Below are 18792 nucleotides of genomic sequence, written 5' to 3' on the forward strand. Positions count from 1 at the left end.
ACAGTGCAGTATCAACATTTTTTTTATTTCCTACTAGTAGAAATAACATGTTAAAAAGTATAGACTTCAGTGTAGACCCATGCTAAACATACCCCCACCTGCTAGAGGCGTAGGAAGCACACACTGATGTTTATGTCTGTGTTGTTGTGTAGTTTAACCCAGATAAAGAGACCAGACTCACCAGTATTCAGCAGTGTCTCCATGAAGAGTGATGCGTCTATGGATCATCCTTTTAAATTCAAAGATGAAGGGCACTCATCTGGACACAGGTAACACAGTTAAACCATTACTGAGAAAAAGCCTATAGATTGAGGTACAATTTATCCTTCCAACAAGAAATGAGAGGTGTAGGAAACACAGACTGATGGTCATGCCTGTGTTGTTGTGCAGTTTAACTCAAATTTAATTAATTTAGAGGTGTGATAGTCGATTTTGTTTATTTTCTTGCATTGTACAAAAACATGGAAAATAGATATGATAAAAATAAACCATGGCCTCACCACAAATGTATTAGATGCCTGGAAAAAAAAAACCTGTCTGGAACCCTGCCTCCTGGTCCAGAGGCAGTGTTTGTGTTTGGTACAGCCTCTTGTCAGGAATTTTATAGACACGCCCCTCTGTTTATAAAATGCAATCTGTATATGCAATCTGTATAAAGTTTTAAATTGTTTGACTGGCTGGCTTTAAAAAACGAATCAAGCACATACTACTGTCATTACAAAAAAAAAGACAATGACTACTTGTGAACATTCTTATAAATAATTGAGTACAATTTTGCATGTTTATAGAGTTGTAACTGGGCTTTCAAGCAGTTGAATGTCTGACTGCACTTGAAAGTGATGTTAGGACAGTCCTTGCTAATGCTAACTGTAGTAAGTATGCTAACTGTAGTTCTGGATGCTTGGCTTTGTGCACATAGAAGGGAATGGAGGCAAGAAAAAAAATCAGTCTAATCTCATTCAAATCCACCTATTTCATATTTAGAGACCTAATGGCTGATTGGATCACTTCCTCATTATAACCAAAACTGCATTTCTGCTCCTAGCTAATCCACTATAATAGCAATGCACTATTTTACACCCAGTGTCTACAGAAGCTTTAAAAAAATAACATAAATGATGTTCATCATATATGTAACAACACTTGCAAACCTCCTTCTAGTAAGCTGGAGAAAGGCATCAGACTGTAAAGTCCCTTCTGAAAGTATTGGAATGGCAAGGTCATTTTTTTTTGTTTGTTTTTGCTATACACTGAAGGCAGAAGATGAACTTCAGATGACAGATCAAAACTTCAGCTTTCATTTTCTGATATTTACAGCTAGATGTGTTAAACTGAGAACATGGCACCTTTGGTGACAGACCAACCAATTTTAGGTGAATAAAAATATTGGAACAGAAAGTCTTAAAGTAAATTAAATGAAATAACACTGAATATATGAATGCATATCCCTTGCGTGCAATAACTGCATCAACCCAGCGACCCTCTGACACCACCAAACTGTTGCATTTGAAGTCTTATTTACTTTATCTGTTCCAATACTTTGTCTCACCTAAAATTGGGTGGTGTGCTACCAAAGGTGCCATGTTCTAAGTTGGTTAACACATCTAAATGTAAATATCGATAAATGAAAGCATGGAATTCTGATCTATCGACTCATATTTTCAAAGCTGTCTGTTTGCATATTGATTGCCTTGTTTTATTTTCATCTGCATGTGTTTGACCCCAGCACTGAATATAGATTAGATAATGTTGCTTGGCCAGATAGTCAATAGATAAAAAGGCCCATTGTTTTAAAATCTAAATATTTGCTATATATTTGATGAATAAGTATCAGTGGCAAGATTGTTCATGTCAATTAGTTTCCAGGAACATCTGTTTTCTTTGAACTTTTAATATACGGAAATTGATGTTCAGACAATATTTTAGATTTGGACAAAACTCTAACAGATTGAACTCCAAGACACTGAAAAACACTCGAACAGGGGTTTATTGAGCACACAGGTGAATGGTAAAATACAAGTACAAAATAGACAACCAGAACGATAAATGCTAATGCTAAAAACAGAAATATACAACAATAATTCAGTACAAACTAAATGATAAACACTATCATGCCAATGAGAGAATATAAAGGTTCTGAATGCTGTCGGATCACATGTAAAGTGCAATTCTGCACAGTGAAGGTGAGAATGATGAAGGTGTATATAGTGTCCTAAATGAGCTGGGAATGAGACGCAGGTGTTAGTATTCATGTGAGGCAGGGTGCTGGGTGTGTGTTGCACAGCATGTAATTTTGGGTTTCCCCACAGTGTCCTACAGGAGGCAAAAGACAGGAAGGAGCAGAAGATCTTCACAGATGCAGGGTAAACTCACAACCAACAACATGATTGTAGCAGTTGCATGTTGGTATAATACGGTTAAATAAAATCATCCACTATTGTATTTCTACAGATATATTAGCTTATCTAAATGCTAAAGCAGAGATCTGACTAAAAGAAGAGGTAATGTATGATGTCTCACATGACCTTATTTTGCGCCTACAAATCTCAAATCACAGGTGTGAATCTTCATCTGCTGGAACTGAAGTTCAGAAGAGATGCAAATTAAATCTACTAAAGAAGTTTCAGCATGTAAATGAGGTGATAACAAACCAGGGAAACCCAACACTTCTGCATGAGATCTACACAGAGCTCTACATCACAGAAGGAGACAGTGGAAAAGTCAATAATGAACATGAGGTGAGACAGATTGAGGCAGCATCCAGGAGAGCAGCAACAGAGGAAACACCAATCAAATGCAATGACATCTTTAAGCCCTTATCTGAAGAAGACAAACCCATCAGGAGCGTTCTGACAAAGGGAGTCGCTGGCATTGGAAAAACAGTCTCTGTGCAGAAATTCATTCTAGACTGGGCTGAAGGGAAAACAAATCAGGATGTTCATCTCATATTTCCACTTCCTTTCAGAGAGCTCAATTTAATGAAGGATCGAAACCTGAGTCTGATGGAGCTTCTTCATTTCTTTTATAAGGAGATAAAAGAAACAAACATCTCCAGCTTGGACAAAGTTCTGTTCATTTTTGATGGTTTGGATGAGTGTCGTTTCCCTCTGGATTTCCAGAACACAGTGAGGTTGTGTGATGTAACTGAATCAGCATCAGTGCATGTGCTGCTGATAAACCTGATCAAAGGGAATCTGCTTCCCTCTGCTCTCATCTGGATCACCTCCCGACCAGCAGCAGCTGATCAAATCCCCTCTGAGTGTGTCCATCGAGTCACAGAGGTACGAGGGTTCAATGACCCACAGAAGGAGGAATATTTCAGGAAGAGGATCAGTGATCAGAGCCTGAGCAACAGAACCATCACACACCTGAAGTCATTAAGAAGCCTCTACATCATGTGCCACATCCCAGTCTTCTGCTGGATTTCAGCCACTGTTCTAGAGAGAATGTTGGGTGAAGCAGAGAGTGGAGAGATCCCCAAGACTCTGACTCAAATGTACACACACTTCCTCATCATTCAGACAAACGTCATAAAGAAAAAGTACACAAAGAGCAGAGAGACAGATACAGAAATGGTTCTGAAACTGGGTAAACTGGCTTTTCAGCAGCTGATGAAAGGCAACCTGATCTTCTATGAGGAAGACCTGATGGAGTGTGGCATTGATGTGACAGAAGCATCAGTGTATTCAGGTGTGTGTACACAGATCTTCAGAGAGGAGTTTGGGCTTCACCAGAGTAAAGTGTACTGCTTTGTTCATCTGAGCATTCAGGAACACCTCGCAGCTCTATATGTGCAGCTGAAATTCATGAATGAAAAGAGAAATGCTCTTCAGCAGAATCTGTTGTCTAAAATGTTGATGAAACTAAGAGAAATTACGATCTCAGATGTCCACAAGAGTGCTGTAGATCAGGCTTTACAGAGTGAAAATGGACATCTGGATCTTTTCCTTCGCTTTCTTCTGGGTCTCTCACTGGAGTCCAATCAGATCCTCTTACAAACCATAGTGACACAGACAGGAAGTAGCTCCCACAGTAACCAGGAAACAGTTCATTACATCAAGAAGAAGATCAGAGAGAATCCCTCAACAGAGAAATCCATCAATCTGTTCCACTGTCTGTATGAACTGGATGATCATTCTCTAGTTGAGGAAATCCAACACTACCTGCAATCTGGAAATTTACAACAAAGCAAACTTTCTCCTTCTCAGTGGTCAGCTGTGGTGTTTGTGTTACTGACATCAATGCAGGAACAGGATGTGTTTATCCTTAATAAATATACCAACAAACACTGTACATCAGACGAGGTTCTTCTGAAGCTCCTCCCTGTTGTTGCAGCATCCAGAAAAGCTCAGTAAGTAATGCTGAATATAACTGTTACACTATTACAATATTATTACAGCATACAGTGGGGGAAATAAGTATTGAACCCGTCAACGTTTTTTTTACAGTAAATATATTTCCAATGAGGCTATTGATATTAAATTTTCACCAGACGTCAGTATTACCTCAAGAAATCCAGAAATATAAAGAATTTACAACAGTAAAGTCCATAAATAAAGTTATGTGTAATAAAGTGGAATGACAAGAAAAATGTATTGAACAGTTCCTATCTCCTATCTGTGCAAATTAAAATCTATAAAAAGGCTTTTCGTTACCAAGGTGTCCCACAAGAAACATCTCATGATTGGTAAAAGTAAAGAGCTCTCCCAAGACCTTCACAATCTTATTGTTGCAAAACATATTGATGGAATCGGATACAGACGTATTTGAAAACTTCTGAATCTTCCAGTAAGTACCACTGGGGCCATTATCCACAAATGGAAGCAACATCACTCCGTCACCAATCGGCCATGCACAGGAGCTCCTCGCAAGATTTCTGTCCAGAGAGTCAGAAGAATAGTCAGAAGAGTAGCCCAAGAGCCATGAACCACTCAGAAAGAGCTCCAGAAACACTTGGAGGCAGCAGGTGAAAACAATAGGAGGTGAAAACAATCACAGAGAAAACAATAGGCAATGCACTCCACTGCTCACGCTCAGCTCACAAGACTCCATTACTAAAGAAAAGGCATGTCAAAGCTCGTTTAAAGTTTGCTACAACTCATTTGGACAAGCCTATGATATACTGGGAGAGTGTAGTCTGGTCACACAAGAGCAAAATTTAACGTTTTGGATGTCATACTACACACCATGTTTGGAGAAGAAATGGCACTGCACATCACCCCTAAAACACTATACCAACAGTGAAGTTTGGAGGCAGAAGCATCATGGTGTGGGGCTGTTTTTCATCGCATGGTACTGGCAGACTTCATATAATTGAAGGAACGATGAATGGAGCCTTTTACCAGGAGATTCTTGAGAAGAATCTGCTGCCATCCACCAGGATGATGAAGATGAGACGTGGGTGGAGCTTCCAGCAGGACAACGATCCAAAGCATACAGCAAAGGAAACTCTCAACTGGTTTTAGAGAAAAAAAAATCAAGGTGTTAGAATGGCCCAGTCAATCACCTGACTTAAATACAATTGAAGAAGATTTAAAGACAATACGTTTAGAAGAATGGGCCAAAATCACACCTGTATACTGCGGCCATTAATTTCTTCATGCAGGAAGCGTCTTGAAGCGTCATTACAAATGAAAGCTTCTCAACTAAGTATTAAGTACATTTCAGTTAGCGTGTTCAATACTTTTTTTCCTGTGTCATTCCTCTTTATTACACACAACTTTATTTATGGACTTTAATGTTTGGATTTCTTGAGTTAATACAAAGTCTGGTGAAAATTTCAATGAGAATAACCTCATTGGAAATATGTTTACTGAAAGTGTTGACGCATTCAATACTTACTTCTCCCACTGTACATGGAAGATACAAGAACATTGTCAGACCTCATAAGATAACACAAAAGTTGTATGCTATATGGCCAAAAATATGTGCACCCCTGATTATCACACCCATATGTGCTTGTTGAACATCCCATTCCACATTTATTCCCCTTTGCTGTTATAATAAGCGCCACTCTCCTGCAATGGCTTTACGCTAGATTTAGGGCGTGGCTGTGGGGATTTGTGTTAATTCGGCCACAAGAGCATTAGTGAGGTCAGGCACTGATGTCGGGCGAGGAGGCCTGGGGTGCAGTCAGTGTTCAGTGGGGTTGAGTTCAGGACACTCGAGTTCTTCCACTCCAGACACACCATGTGTTCATGGAGCTCGCTTTGTGCACAGGGGCATTGTCATGCTGGATCAGGTTTGGACCTCTTAGTTCCAGTGAAGGGAAATTGTAATGCTGCAGTGTACAAACACATTCTATACAAATTGTGTGCTTCAGGCTTTGTGGCAATAGTTTGGGGAAGAACCACATATGCATGTGATGATCAGGGGTCTACATACCTTTGGCCATATAGTGTATATTTAATATAGAATAAAACATATTATAGGAAAATAGTGGAAAAGGGTGCTGTGATGCAGACCAACATGAAGCAGAGCTACTGTAATAATCTGTCATTGATTATTTTCCTAAAACAGCACAATGTATTATTCCTCTTACACCAAAGTCATTTGTCTAGCAAACAAATTCCTGTTATCACTTATATTGGAGCTGCACCAGTTGTTTTTCCTCTGTTAATGTTAATATAACTCCATGAAACAAGTCCCTGTGAATGAGCTGTTACTATAGAAACAATAATGTAGTAGAGTGCATTATTATAAAGCCGTGATTGTAGCTGCACTGCTGTCAGAGCTGCTGTTATAGAAAATTAATCAACACCTTCTGACCAATCAGAATCCAGAACCAAGGGTACTGTGGTATAAATGTCTCTAATCTACATTCAGTAAACACACATTACACAGTAAATGATGCAGCATGTTGCAGCACATGTATAGCATGTTTGTACATTTCATATAAAAAGTGTTTGAGAACTTGTTTGATAATGTACACTGTTATTGCATCATGTATTTTGTTCTTTCCTTCAGGTTTAATAATTGTGGCCTAAATGATAAAAGTTGTGCAGCTTTAGCCTCAGTGCACAGCCTTGAATCCTCCAATCTGAGAGAACTGGATCTGTCTAAGAATAAACTTAGAGACTCAGGAGTGAAGCGTCTCTCTGCTGGACTGGAGAATCCTCACTGTAAACTGGAGACACTGAGGTAAGATCATCTCTCTGCGAGTCACATGACCTGCTCCTCAGTAAGACATATTTAGCATTTGCTACATAAGTTTGGACTGTACATGACACAAAACAACAAACTTTGCGTGAGCAACATTTTGTTGAGAGAGAGAGAGATTTTGACTTGTAAGATGCCTTTAATGAATCAGTTTAACATATTTACCTACAAGCCCATTACCCAAAAAAAAAAAAAAAAACTATTGGAACCGCATGGGCACTTTGTTTGTTTTTGCTGTAGAAAGAAGACATGTTGGGTTTGAGATTGAAAGTTTAATTTGAGAAGAGAGTTTTGAATTTCAGTTTTAATTTTGGATTGTCCATGACACAATTTGTGTTTTGTGAGAGTGAAAGAGATAGACACAGAGAGAGAGAGAGAGAGAGAGAGAGAGAGAGAGAGAGAGAGAGAGAGAGAGAGAGAGAGAGAGAGAATTTGACTTTTAAGATGTTAAATGACAGAACAACTGTTTGCCTATTTGTCCAGAAATTTTCAAATCTTTGCGCCAGTGTGGGCTTGGCTGCTGCTGGGCATTGGCTGAAGATTGGGTGTTTACTGGAGAGGCTGCAGTAGCTTGGTGCACAGAACCATTGACAGCATCATTGACTATAGTAGTCTGCATGAGTCCAAATTTTTGCTGTTCACTTGCAATACTCAGTTCATCCATTTGTTTCTGGACAGCAGTAATCTAATTATTGACCTTACTCTGAGTAAGATAATAATGTGATTAAGGTGTTTACATGAGTCGCTTTTAAAATACTCCTGTCATGTTCCCGTTTTACATGTTTTAGAACATAATTAGATTAACAGCCTGCGTCATTACGTCACCGCGCCACGACGTACGACGTCCCTCCAGAATTTCACGCATCAACATACAGTTCGTCTTCGTTATGGTACCATATACAGTTTTGGGTGTTTTTATTTTTTTTTTTTACGAACGCTTTAATTGCAGTTAATTATTTGTCATGCTGTACGTGCTAATAGACAACTGCTTGAAGCGGTGTGTGTGTCCCAAATCGCGTAGTTACCGTCTATATAGTAGCCGAGATACATGTATTTTTCCCCACTACAGGACTGCGATTTGGGACGCAGCCGAACTCTCTTGTTCGCTGTAAAACGTAAAATTGCCGTGTGTGATGGTGTCCTGTCGCAAAATGCAGTGAAAACTCCCACACAACATTCATGATTAAGGTGTTTACATGTCACTACTACACATCCATAATGCGACTAAAACAGGAGTACTCCACCTGTCTTAATTAGATTATTGCTTACTTCATTTATGACCTTAATTAGATTAAGGTAAGTAAAAATTGCTGTTTACATGTTAGTTTCTTAATTAGAGTATGGTCTTAATCGGATTAAGAGTGGATTACTGTTGTCCATGTAAACGCAGCTACTGTCTCCTGAATGTTATGTTCAGTGTGTGCCCCTTCACTATCGATGCCACTTAACATATCTACAATTTTGTCGTTCAGTAGTAATAACTCTGACATCCCATTGACTGCGTTTACATGGACAACAATAATCCACTCTTAATCTAATTAAGACCATACTTTGATTAAGAAACTACCATGTAAACAGCAACCTTAATCTAATTATGGTCATAATCTAATTAAGATCTAATCAAATTAAGACAGGTGGAGTACTCCTGTTTTAATCATATTATGGACGTGCATTACAGACGTAAACACCTTAATCACATTATGAACATCGTGTGAGCGTTTTCACCGCATTTTGCAACAGGATATGATCACACACGGCAGTTTCACGGCGAACAAGAGAGTTCGGCTGTGTCCCAAACTGCATACTTGCCTACTATTGGCCTGTAGTGGGGAAAAATACATGTATCTCGGCTACTATACAGTAGGTAAGTATGCGATTTGAGATGCACCCACGGCTTCAAGCAGTCATCTATTTGCACGTACAGCATGACAAATAATTAACTGCACTTAAAGCGTTCGTAAAAAATTAAATAAAAACACCCAAAACTGTATACGGTACCATAACGAAGACGAACTGTATGTTGATACGTGAAATTCTGGAGTGACATCGAACAGCATGGCGCGGTAACGTAATGATGTGGGCTCTTAATCTAATTATGATCTATAACATGTAAAACGGGAACATGACAGGAGTATTCTAAAAGTGACTCATGTAAACACCTTAATCACATTATTACCTTACTTAGATTAAGGTCAATAATTAGATTATTGCTGTCCATGTAAACATAGTCACTGTCTTCTAGCTCTGCCACTTCCTCTCTGTCAAGGTGCTTTAGAATGTGAGTCAACAATGAGTTGGGTGATTTTCCTTTAACATCTTCTCTTTGTACGCCTGATATGTTCAAAAACTCACAGATTCCCAGTAAATTGTCTCTATTCAGGGTGTGCAACACTTCTCCTACCTCTTCCTGTAGCTCTTCCAGGGCTGACATGTTGACAGTGCACAGGCTTTTAACTGTGTAGGAGATGATTCTGAACTGGTGGGTCTCTACTGTCCCCGATGATCTCTAACTGGCCTCAGGAACGTGTACCCGACCACCAACTTCCAGCTCTCTTTAAACAGCAACATGTGCCTCGCTGCAGCCTGCCTGGGTGTAATCGGGGGATTTAGCTGGTGCAGAATTCAATGTACAGGCTATGGACACTGGACATCTGAGCAGCAATCCCATGCCGTGCCTCCAAAATGTTGCCCCCCTATCTATATAGAGTAGAAATAATTCACAAGCATGATGGTCGGTGTTACTTCCATGAGAGCTTTACTCGAATGGAAAATTACAGCTTTTCCTCCAGGTATTTGGGCAGAGACTAAAGCAAATGATCCCAGAGTGCAGGATTCAGACCATCCTAATAGATGACTGATCAGCGTTATACTTACTTGAGTCATCAATGTATTAACACATTAAAATGGAACAAGTGCGAAAAATAAACACTCTTTTAACCCTTTTTTTTTTTAAACATTTGACTATTTAACTTGTTACACTATCCGTCTGTGCAATTTGAAATTCTCAAGTGATTCTTAATTAATGTTATTTATTAGGTTTTTAAGAGTAACTGAATTTATATTGAAGCATGCTGCATTATGGTTTATGTATGTTTTAATATATTTTTATATATTTGGACATGTCCTTTAATGTGACAGACATGTTTCACTCCTGAATTTTTACAGTCAAGCGTAATCATTCTCATGGAGCTGGAAAGCGTGCACACACACACACACACACACACACACACACACACACACACACACACACACATCCTCTTACACAATAAATAGAATTTGTTTTTTAGTTATTACTCTCATATAATTCATGACTAAGATTCTGTATTTCATAGTGATTAAAGACTGCAGTGACTCTGATGAAAAAGTTCCTGCTGAACTGATCTGTGTGTCCTGAACTGAGAGAGTGAAGAGTGTGTCATTGTCTATCTGCAGGTTGTGTTATTGTGAGATCTCAGATGAAGGCTGTGCTGCTCTGACTTCGGCTCTGAGATCAAACCCCTCACACCTGAGAGAACTGGATCTGTCTGGGAATAAACTCAGAGACTCAGGAGTGAAGCGTCTCTCTGCTGGACTGGAGAATCCTCACTGTAAACTGGAAACACTGAGGTAAGATCATATCTCTCAGAGTCACATGACCTGCTACATTTAGCATTTGCTACATAATTTTGAGCAACATTTTGTTTTGTGAGAGAGAAAGAGAGAGAATTTACCTTTAAGATGTTAAATGACAGAACATAGCACATTTTGTATCAGACCTCCAATTTGCAGTCGAGCAAAACACTGGAACATGTGACTGACAGGTGTTTCTTGTTACGCAGGTGTTAGATTGATAGTTTAAACAATAAATAGCTCTGAACATCTACTTATGGTTTTAGCCTTCAGTTTCACCTGTGAAGACTGCATTTGTTGTCTTCCTAAAAAGGATAAGCCAACATGAAGATCAGAGAGCTGTCTCTGGGAGAAAATCGAGCCATTTTGAAGTTGAGAAAAGAGCGAAAATTAATCAAAGGCATCTCACAAACATTGGGCAGAGCCAGTGCAACAATTTGGAATGTCCTGAAAAAGAAAGAAACCACTGATGTACTGAGCAACAGACAGCGAACGGGTCGGCCAAGGAAAACAACAACAGCTGATGACAGAAACATTGTGAGAGATGTGAAGAAAACCCCAAAAACAACAGTCAGTGACATCACCAACAACCTCCACAGGGCAGAGTGAAGGTCTCACAATCCATCGTTTGAAGAAAACTTAGAGAAGAAATATAGAGGCCATACCTAGGGCTACACAATTAATCGAATATCGATCACGATTACAATTTTGACTGCCCACAATTACATGAACATGATCGACTGCGATATTAATGCTTAAAATTCATCCTCCACCCATAGAAAACTCTGCTGCAGATCAAATCAAGCGCTTTCTAAACTTACAGCCAATCACATAGAGCGGCACAGGGATGACGTCATGTTGTCCCATAATGCCAAAACCTGGAATTAGGGTAGGCATTTTGGCGCTCGAGCTGCTAGCTTCACTTCGGAAACCATGACACTAACATGGTAAATGGCACTACAGAGGTTGTCGGGGACATTAAACGTCATCACGCTGAACAGGAAAAAACTTTGCAGATAAACTCAGGGTTCTACAGTGCGACCATTTGTGACTGAAAAGTACATTGTGCGACTGAATAAATATTTATTTGCACCGGTGCGAGTGACCTGTTCGGAGTTGTATAATACAATCGGAATAAAAACTACAGGAAGTCCAAAATGCATCTACACCACGCAACAGTCACTTTCACACTGCTTTTCATCTCCTCAGTCAACTGAACAAGTGTGTAAATACTGCAGAGAAGCCATTATGATGACGAGTAACTCTGTACATCATCTGCTTCTCTCAACTTTAAAATGAGAAATGTTTTTAAAATGTTTAAAATGTTTAATTACTATGGGTTGCATTCAATATCAATTTGACATTAAGCTTAGTTCGCTATTTCCTTAGAAGGCTATTAGCCTTTTTCCTAATATGGATCATGCTTGTGTTAATCTACTTTTAATTAGGACTCTTTATTGTTTAAGATACTTAAAAACAAATATTTTATGTTTGTTTATTTATCAGTTAACCAACAGTATTTCTAATTGCTATTATTTTAATTCAATTAACAGTGACCATGAGAAGAGAGCTTACATTTAACTGTTTATGACAGACTTCACCAACTTGGACTTATCAGGGAAGTAACCCGACAGTGAAACGTTCCTTTTTCCTTTAGTCTGTTATAGAACCCGATTGATCTGTGTGATGAAGTACATGTCATCTGGCTGTGTTTCTGACACACCTGAGCAGTCAGAGTAACTAGCCTCAACCCGCAAGTGTTTAGTGAAGAAGCTACCTAAGGCTGTGTTCATACGTAGTGTCTTTTTTGAAGCGGTCAGGACCTGTTTTTAATCCAATGGAGTAGACCGTGTTTTCAGAAACACTCTGAGCTTCTTTTGGGACGCTCTCAACTGTGTTTTAGAACAGATTTTTTTATATGACAAAGCACTTTGCCCAGCGGTTTTCATCAGAAAAAGACATTACATGAGAAAACAGACCAACTTTGTTTAGCTACCAAGCCACATTAGATACTAACGTTAGTTCGGTCAAGATAGCTTTGTGAAGTCAACTAACTAGCTTTGCTGGCTAACATATCTTAATTCAGTACATGAAGATCTATGTAAATTATCTGGTTCAGCAATTTCTTTAGTTGTAAAATAGGCTACATTAGTTATATCTTTTTTGTATCTGCTTCTCTGTTCTTGACATCCACAAGAATTACTTTCTAACAAAAAAGTTTATACTTCATTTATTCTTTGTTGAGGCTTACCATATTGATGGTTTGCAGCTTTCTCATCCACACATATTGTGCCTCATTTATCAATGCTTTAGTATAAAGTTGTGTGTAAATGTTTGTGTAAGTCAAACCAAACTAAAGATTTCTGACAGAAAGGCTGATTTTCTTTGTACTTGTGTGCTTATGTTGATCACCTGTAATGTGTGAAGCGCGTTCCCGACACAGTTCATTTGCATGTAATTGTCACAAGTTCAAGGTAGAGATGGATGCAAGTGCAGAATTTTTAAAGTTTAATAAAGAACAAGACAAAACACAAAAATACACTACGGTGAAACTAAACATAAACCCGAGATTTAAACACAGCAACAAGAACAACACCAAAGAAAGCCAAACGTAAGACCAAGAATGCAGTGCAAACTGTGGCTATATACAGGAGTGCTCATTAACAGGAACGTGATTGAGGTGCAGGTGGTCATGTGATTGTGATGCAGTGGCTGCTGGGAACTGTAGTTCAGAGTTCCTTCTCTGATTACATGACAGTAGTGATGCACACACACACTTCTATAAGTCACTCTGGATAAGGGAGTCTGCTAAATGCTGTAAACGTAATAAATACAATCAACTTAAACTCCACAGTATATTCCAGATATAAAAGTGCAGTAATCCATGTAATGATATAAACTGAGAGAGTGAAGAGTGTGTCATTGTGTCTCTGCAGGTTGTGTGGTTGTGATATCTCAGATGAAGGCTGTGCTGCTCTGACTTCAGCTCTGAGATCAAACCTCTCACACCTGAGAGAACTGGATCTGTCTGGGAATAAACTCAGAGACTCAGGAGTGAAGCGTCTCTCTGCTGTACTGGAGAATCCTCACTGTAAACTGGAGACACTGAGGTAAGATCATCTCTCTGAGAGTCACATGACCTGCTCCTCAGTAAGACACATTCTCTAATAGTGAGACTGAAGCAGAGGTTTTAGGTTCAGCATCAAATATCCTGAGGAAAATCATTTCATTTAAGTCCACATTGATGTTTTTTCCTGATCTGATCACAGTATTTATGTATTCAGTGTTTGTAGTAGTATAAGCAGATCAGGGCCGAGTTTCCCAAAAGCATCACAGCACAAACATCATCGTTTAATGGTAGAGCGAGCATCACTCTGAACACTCTCTCTCCCAGTTACAATGATCTTAACTTTGCAATGCTTTTAGGAAACTCAGCCCTGATTGTTCTTCTAAATTTGATTACATTTTAATTTAATCAAATATAAATTAATGTCCCCACACACACACATTGGGCCTCATTCATCAATATTTTAGTAAAGTTGTGTGTAAATGTTTGTGTAAGCCAAACTGAACTAAAGATTTCTGACAGAAAGGCTGATTTTCTTCATACGCGTGTGCTTATGTTGATCATCTGTAATGTGTGAAGCACGTTCCCGACACAGCTCATTTGCATGTAGTGACGCCGACACGCCGATCCAGTCACTCTGGATAAGGTCTCTGTCTCTCTGCAGGTTGCGTGGTTGTGATATCTCAGATGAAGGCTGTGCTGCTCTGACTTCAGCTCTGAGATCAAACCCCTCACACCTGAGAGAACTGGATCTGTCTTGGAATTACCTCAGAGACTCCGAAAAGAAGCAGCTCTTCAGTCTTAAACTACAGAACTTGAGGTGATTTACAAGTATTTCAGATAAACATGTACAGAAATAAAATATATAAATATTTCGAGTCATTAACATTGTTTGATACATTTTGTTTTTGAAGAAAAAGTTTAACCCTTGTGCATCCTTGTGGATATTATTGTCTTTTTCTTTTATATATATATATATATATATATATATATATATATATATATATATATATATATATATATATATACCCCTCACAAAAGTAAGTACACCCCTCACATTTTTGTAAATATTTGATTATATCTTTTCATGTGACAACACTGAAGAAATGACACTTTTCTACAATGTAAAGAAGTGAGTGTACAGCTTGTATAACAGTGTAAATTTGCTGTCCCCTCAAAATAACTCAACACACAGCCATTAATGTCTAAACCGATGGCAACAGAAGTGAGTACACCCCTAAGTGAAAATGTCCAAATTGGGCCCAAAGTGTCAATATTTTGTGTGGCCACCATTATTTTCCAGCACTGCCTTAACCCTCTTGGGCATGGAGTTCACCAGAGCTTCACAGGTTGCCACTGGAGTCCTCTTCCACTCCTCCATGACGACATCACGGAGCTGGTGGATGTTAGAGACCTTGTGTTCCTCCACCTTCCGTTTGATGATGCCCCACAGATGCTCAATAGGGTTTAGGTCTGGAGACACTTTAGCCAGGCAGTGGTCCTCTTGGAGGTGTGTTTGGGGTCATTATCATACTGGAATACTGCCCTGCGGCCGAGTCTCCGAAGGGAAAGGATCATGCTCTGCTTCAGTATGTCACAGTACATGTTGGCATTCATGGTTCCCTCAATGAACTGTAGCTCACCAATGCTGGCAGCACTACTGCAGCCCCAGACCATGACACTCACACCACCATGCTTGACTGTAGGCAAGACACACTTGTCTTTGCACTCCTCACCTGGTTGCTGCCACACACGCTTGACACCATCTGAACCAAATAAGTTTATCTTGGTCTCATCAGACCAACTTGGTTCCAGTAATCCATGTCCTTAGTCTGCTTGTCTTCAGCAAACTGTTTGCGGGCTTTCTTGTGCATCATCTTTAGAAGAGGCTTCCTTCTGGGACGACAGCCATGCAGACCAATTTGATGCAGTGTGCTGTGTATGGTCTGAGCACTGACAGGCTGACCCCCCACCCCTTCAACCTCTGCAGCAATGCTGGCAGCACTCATACATCTATTTCCCAAAGACAACCTCTGGATATGACGCTCAGCACATGCACCCAACTTCATGGCGAGGCCTGTTCTGAGTGGAACCTGTCCTGTTAAACCGCTGTATGGTCTTGGCCACCGCGCTGCAGCTCAGTGTCAGGGTCTTGGCAATCTTCTTATACCCTAGGCCATCTTTATGTAGAGCAACAATTCTTTTTTTCATATCCTCAGACAGTTCTTTGCCATGAGGTGCCATGTTTAACTTCCAGTGACCAGTATGAGGGAGTGTGAGAGCGATGACACCAAATTTAACACACCTGCTCCCCATTCACACCTGAGACCATGTAACACTAACAAGTCACATGACACCGGGGAGGGAAAATGGCTAATTTGGCCCAGTTTTGACATTTTCACTTAGGGGTGTACTCACTTTTGTTGCCAGCGGTTTAGACATTAGTGGCTGTGTGTTGAGTTATTTTGAGGGGTTATACAAGCTGTACACTCACTACTTTACATTGTAGCAAAGTGTCATTTCTTCAGTGTTGTCACATGAAAAGATATAATCAAATATTTACAAAAATGTGAGGGGTGTACTCACTTGGGTGAGATACTGTATATATAAAGAGCTATTGATTATAAACAGGTTCATATTCAGTGAGTTACTGGGAATTGTTTTAAACTTTGCATTTAAACTTTACTTTGATGTTCATGTTCAACCCTGGTAAACAGCACAAACATTGTTTAATATTAGAGCAAGCAAATTTATTAAACTTGTTTTGGTTTAATTTCAGGTTATGAAGAATTTTCATCTGATGCAGATTCCAGAGAAGATATTTTTAATGAAATGTGCTCGACTCACAGCGGCATTTCCTGAACTTTTTTCTCTCACACTGAGAAATAATCTGAATTAAATGTAACATTTCCACAAAGTGTCAGCGCAGACAGTGTGTCTTAGATCTAAAGAACCTGTGCTTGCTTGGTGTGATTCTTCATCATCATAGGACTTTACAGAGTGGTGTTGCAGCAATACTATCAGGAATAAATACTTACTGAAGATCAATTCTTTATTTTTATTATTACACAATTCCACTGTTATACCCTACAGAATCCAGACATCATGGCAGAACTCAGGTTCTGGTTAAGGTTCTAGTTGCTCTGGTCTACACTCCAGGCCATGTCTTCCACCACCCCACCACTCTATCACATCATCTGGTTGGAAGACTCTAAAATCACCATGGCTGAAGCCATGACTATTTCCTCAACATGCTATTGCTGCTCTGTGTTCTCTTTCCTGTAAACACTGCTTTGTTTTGGTTTTGTAACATTCTGACACTTTATTTTTTGTCAAATCTTCAAATAGTTTTCGAATCTTCATGTATTAGGTGTCAGTCATTACTCAAAGCTCTAAAATATCTTCCTGATATCTGTGAAATCAAAATACCTGCAAAAATGATACATTTCACATTTACACAACACTGTATTTACCAGTGTCAGGTAAAATCATGTGACAACAATGTAAGAGAGAGAAGATAGTTTGTATATATTGTAACCGTAGTTTTGACAGGTATAGGTCAAAGGTCAAAAAGATACACATTCTAACTCTCTATATCTAGATCAAAGGTCATGATCATAAAAATATGAATAGTTATGTTAAATCTGGATCACATCCATTCGTGACCATATATGGTGCTGCCATGTGTGTTTTTCCGCCCCACACGTTGCGCACACCTGGTACATCTTTTCACATAGAATATGAAACTCTCTGTGGTAGGACATGAGAATATATATAGTTTTGTTAAATCTGGTTCACATCCAAATCGTGACCATACCTGGTACGACCATTTGTTCCCCACCCCCCCCACACACACACACACAGACAAAAGTTGCATAGTCATGTTTTTCCTCTTCACATAGAATATGAAGCTCTCTGTGGTAGGTCATAAGAATATATATATAGTTTTGTTAAATCTGGTTCACATCCAAATCGTGACCATACCTGGTACGACCATTTGTCCCCCCCCCCCCCCCCCCCCCCCACTCCACTGCACCCCACCACACACAGACAAAAGTTGCATAGTCATGTTTTTCCTCTTCACATAGAATATGAAGCTCTCTGTGGTAGGTCATAAGAATATATATAGTTTTGTTAAATCTGGTTCACATCCAAATCGTGACCATACCTGGTACGACCATGTGTATCCCACATCCAAACAAAAATATGACGCACACAAACGCACTTTATTTTCACATTATTTAAAAGGAATTTAAGTGTTATGTACTAAATTACCATAATTATGAGCACAAGTTGTTAAGTTGACAATCATTTTTAAAATTACGTTTCTCCATTTAGATTGTCTGCAGTAGAATGCAGTCTTTTAATCCAGGAAAAAAATGACTGCCTTTAAGTTTTATAACAATAGTAAGTAAAAATCCAGCGTGATTTACATTACAAATCTCATACGTAACATCTCTGCAGGATTTATAGACGTTAAAGCACTGAATGAAATGAACAATATAGACAAAAAATAAACACTCTGTGTCTACTACTTTTATCTCTCATAGAACTATCCACAGTCCAAAGGCTGTGGAGCTAGAAGGCTACGCGTGCGAATGACAAAAGATTTTTAAAAATAAAATAAAAAATGTATCAATACATGAAATTAGATTACACAATGTAGTTGAGGTTTACATGAATAAGCAGAAATGTAATCATGCTTATCTTTCCTATAGCACAATTGAAAAGCCCTCTCTAGATGAACAGATTTGTCAAATGAAACTTTTTCCTTCTTTTCCACTGCTACGGTAAACTAAAGAGTGGATATTCAAATGACACTGCTAAATATGACTAGCATTAGCTACGTGTACTAGTGCAAAATAGTCCATCAAATGTATTAGCCGGTGTAGCCTATACACGAGTCCACTATCGGTCATATCGCAACTGAGAACATGCCCCAAATTCATTGCTTTAGT

General features: G+C 39.1%; 1 protein-coding gene across 4 annotated transcripts in view; it reads left to right on the top strand.

Annotated features, from left to right (window-relative positions):
- LOC108257326 (NACHT, LRR and PYD domains-containing protein 12) overlaps window positions 1–18792 on the top strand; it is a 70863-nt gene that overhangs the window by 8486 nt on the left and 43585 nt on the right. The window contains exons 3-8 of one of the 4 annotated variants that reach the window (XM_053675373.1): window positions 153–269; window positions 2310–2363; window positions 2558–4351; window positions 6967–7140; window positions 10591–10764; window positions 13704–13877. The exons of 2 other annotated variants lie outside the window; for them this stretch is intronic. In XM_053675373.1, the coding sequence (XP_053531348.1) occupies window positions 153–269; window positions 2310–2363; window positions 2558–4351; window positions 6967–7140; window positions 10591–10764; window positions 13704–13877 (2487 nt within the window). The remainder of the gene's footprint in view (window positions 1–152; window positions 270–2309; window positions 2364–2557; window positions 4352–6966; window positions 7141–10590; window positions 10765–13703; window positions 13878–18792) is intronic. One more of the 4 variants, XM_053675376.1, reaches the window with a different exon arrangement.

This window comes from Ictalurus punctatus, chromosome 24, assembly GCF_001660625.3.
Source record: "Ictalurus punctatus breed USDA103 chromosome 24, Coco_2.0, whole genome shotgun sequence".
NCBI classification, from domain to species: domain Eukaryota; kingdom Metazoa; phylum Chordata; class Actinopteri; order Siluriformes; family Ictaluridae; genus Ictalurus; species Ictalurus punctatus.